This window comes from Nelusetta ayraudi, unplaced genomic scaffold, assembly GCF_046127955.1.
Source record: "Nelusetta ayraudi isolate G7.1 ecotype Tasmania unplaced genomic scaffold, CSIRO-AGI_Nayr_v1 ptg000079l, whole genome shotgun sequence".
Lineage (NCBI taxonomy): Eukaryota > Metazoa > Chordata > Actinopteri > Tetraodontiformes > Monacanthidae > Nelusetta > Nelusetta ayraudi.
This window is the reverse complement of record NW_027466129.1, coordinates 1,228,830-1,232,500: the sequence shown is the minus strand read 5'-3', so window position 1 is coordinate 1,232,500 and position 3,671 is coordinate 1,228,830. Positions and strand designations below refer to the sequence as shown.

General features: G+C 46.8%; 1 protein-coding gene across 1 annotated transcript; it reads left to right on the top strand.

The window, feature by feature from the left end:
* Nucleotides 1–60: 60 nt before the first annotated feature.
* trappc3 (trafficking protein particle complex subunit 3) lies at nt 61–3,355 on the top strand. The gene is made up of 5 exons (XM_076043954.1): nt 61–236; nt 743–840; nt 1,866–1,965; nt 2,565–2,747; nt 2,828–3,355. The coding sequence occupies exons 1-5, from the start codon at nt 96–98 to the stop codon at nt 2,945–2,947; spliced, it is 642 nt and encodes a 213-aa protein (XP_075900069.1). The 5' UTR covers nt 61–95; the 3' UTR covers nt 2,948–3,355.
* The last annotated feature ends 316 nt before the right edge of the window (nt 3,356–3,671 follow it).

Here is a 3,671-nt window from a genome sequence, read left to right as displayed (position 1 = left end):
CTGCTGTGTGAAATCTCGTCTCAAATAATTTTAATGTTAGCCATGGCCGGATGTAGATCACATTAATTTCACCATCGTTGCTAGCTTAGCTGTGTATGAGATTACGGAAACAACAGACGCTTGGACAGAAACAAATAAATAAAGGATTTATCTCCATCCACTCTGTGTGTGTTAATCCCCCAACACCGTCCACAATGTCCAGGCAGTCCAACCGAACAGCTGACAGCAAGAAGATGGTAAGAGATTAACCGCGAGTTTTCCTCCGTGCTAAAAGGAGCTAGTAGCTAGCCTAGCTTCCGCTGTGATGCTCGGTCCTGAGTCGAGCTCCTCTCCGATCTTTATTTCCTGTTATCGGGGGCAGATGTGATTAAAACATTCGGTGGAAATCTGACGAACGGACTGGAATGTTGTTTTGTGTTTTGGTTGTTTGTTTGGTTTCCGCGAGTTGTCGTTAGCTAGTAGTAGCCACTGCAGCTACAACGTTGCATTTTTCCCGGTTCTTATGCAGATCTAAAATGATTTGTTGTCATGAATTCACATAATTCCTAGATGACATTATGATATTTCATTGTTGCCTCTGAACCAATTATGTGGCGATTGAAACTGCAGTAGTTCTCGTCCATAGCATCCGCCCTCTTGAGACAGATACTTTCTGGACGTTAAAGTGACACAGCAGCAGCACCACCACCACCACCACCATCAACTAACTCTTCTTTGCTCTTTCTTCTTCTGCGCGCTGCAGAACTCGGAGCTGTTCACTCTGACCTACGGAGCTCTGGTCACTCAGCTCTGCAAGGACTACGAGAACGACGAGGAGGTCAACAAGCAGCTGGACAAGATGTAAGAACCTCAGAATACGACAGCCCGCAGCTGGTGGAGGTGGTGGCTCTAGTGATCCGAAATCTCTCTCTCTCTCTCTCTCTCTCTCTCTCTCTCTCTCTCTCTCTCTCTCTCTCACACACACACATTTAAATTTTTATTTATTTTTATGTATTTTCTGTTTTATACTTGATTCTGTGTCTATTTGGAGTGATCCGGTGGAATTCTCACATCACATTATGCATAGTAATCCACTTTTCTTTTTCTTTTTTTTTTTTATTTTTAAAAAAGAAGGAAAAATCTGATAAAGTCTCTTTGAAACATTAGTAAATGGCAGCACCCCCCCCCCCCCAAATGTTTTTAATAACTTCTACAGGATGCTTGTTGTAGGGTAAAACAGTATGAATGGCGATGACAAAAATATTTCTGCTGCTTGACACTCAGTCTTGGAACTAAATGATGTCCTGCTGCAAACATGCAATGGTCCTTGTGGCTGTTGACCAGCTGTGACCTGTGTTCCCTGTGAACTAAATACTATGCTCTCCACGTGTGAGCCAGAAGAAGAAGACTTCCTCTTCTTTTTTTTTCCTTCTTTTTCAAAAAAAGAACAGACCAGAACATTGATGTTTTGTTTTGTTTTCCTGGAAAGAAAAAGAAACCGGAATGTCTGGACGGCCTGGCTGCATTTCAGTTTTCCCCACAAAATAAGATTAAGACAAATGGGAAGAGTTCATACCTCTGGAATGCCAAACATCCTGCTGGGCCGACAGGACTGACAGTGGGACTCTGGGTGGACGTTCTTGTTGTTCTTCTGGTGAGCTGATTATTCTCAGCCAAACTTAGAAGGACGGCGGCTGTGGTGGAGCAGCTTCACCATTTTAGGATCGGAAAACACTTGAGCAGATTAAAATCCGCTGCTCGGAATCCTCCCTCGGTCTGTGTGTGTGTGTGTGTGTATGTGTGTGTGTGTGTGTGTGTGTGTGTGAGAGAGAGAGCCAGAAACTGGCGTCTCATCTCCACCTTCATGATCTCCTCTTTCTCCTCAGGGGCTACAACATCGGCGTGCGCCTGATCGAGGACTTCCTGTCTCGCTCCAGCATCGGCAGGTGTCAGGACTTCCGGGAGACGGCCGATGTCATCGCAAAGGTACATTGGCGTCCCCCCCCACCCCCCTCCGGTGGGAAGAGTTCAGAGGAGAGGTGCATGATGGGATGATAGGAGAGGCTCCTCCCATCCCATTTATCACCACATTATTGTTGGAACTTGCTCTCCATGTTTCTTCTCTCATAATATATAATATAAGTTGGACTCCCCTTCTTCCTCCTCTGCAATTAAAGTCAAAGGACCTCGGTTCCATTCAAAGTCTTGAAATATTTAAAACAGAAAGTTTGTGTTTGTAGCCAGAGACAGTTTTAAAAAGTTAATTAACTCCTCAGGCAAATATTATAAATAATCAGTTTTACTGCAAATAGTAATTCCCATTTCTTCCATCCCTATTGCCACAACGTTCAGGACACACAGATGGGAGGAGCCTCTCCTCCCATCATGCACCTCTCCTCTTGACCCCTCCCACCGGACCGCAGGGGGAGGGGCTTAATGCTCCTGTAATAGGAAGTAATGATAAAAAATAATGGCAATCATTCTTATTTTCAACACTAGTTTTCTACATCTGTTGCCAGAAGAATGGATTAAAAAAAAACACCCAACCTCACCATGTTGCTCTGATTTCCATGTTGTCCTGCCAGGTGGCCTTCAAGATGTACCTGGGCATCACCCCTAGTGTGACCAACTGGAGCCCAGCCGGCGACGAGTTCTCGCTCATCCTGGAGAACAACCCGCTGGTGGACTTTGTGGAGCTGCCCGACAACCACAGCACGCTCATCTACTCCAACCTGCTGTGTGGAGTCCTGAGAGGAGCGCTGGAGATGGTAGAGGAGGAGTAGGAGATCAGGGTGGAGCAGCTGGGAGCTCAGAACCCACCTGATGTGTGTGTGTGTGTGTGGTCCAGGTGCAGATGGCCGTGGACGTGAGGTTCGCCCAGGACACCCTGAGAGGAGACAACGTGACCGAGATCCGCATGAAGTTCATCAAGAGGATCGAGGAGAACCTGCCCGCAGGAGACGAGTAAGCCACACCCTCCCTCCATCGTCCAATCAGGCGGGAGGACGGGACCCCCAGGACAGGAGCAGCTCCAGGGACCTGGACCAGAACCTCAGGGTTCTTGTCTTTCGCGCTGCTGCAGTTTGAGAAGGTTTGTTTTTGAAACGAGACTGGAGAACCTGACTGGAGGTTCTGCTCCTGGACCACCAGAGAGGAAACACCTCAGACTGTTCAACCGCCTTGGAGGGAAGACTTCTTCTTCTTCTTCTTCTCCGTTGGGATCATATTTGTGGACTCCCCCCCCCCCCCCCTTTTTTTTTTGTTTCATTTGCTTTTATGTTTTATTTCTAATCATGACACTTCTCTGCCGCTCGTCTGCTCTCTTAATTTATGTCAGATGAAAAGATGTGATGTAAAATATATGACAGTATCCTGGTGTTTTTGTTTTTGATTGGTTTCTTTTAGCACACACACAAAAACACAGGCCTCTGTTCCGCGCGCGTGTGTGTGTGTGTGTGTGTGTGTGTGTGTGTGTGTGTGTGTGTGTGTGTGTGTGTGTGTGTGTGTGTGTGTGTGTGTGTGTGTGTGTGTGTGTGTGTGTGTGTGTGTGTGTGTGATCAGTGAAATCTTTCAAGCCGCCAGCAGGAGGTGCTGTGCACACATCTTCCCCAGGATCTCCTTCACGGTGGTGGAGGAGTTTTTCTTCACTCTCCAGAGGGTTTTTTTTTTCATGGTGGAGGGTGTGACGAAAA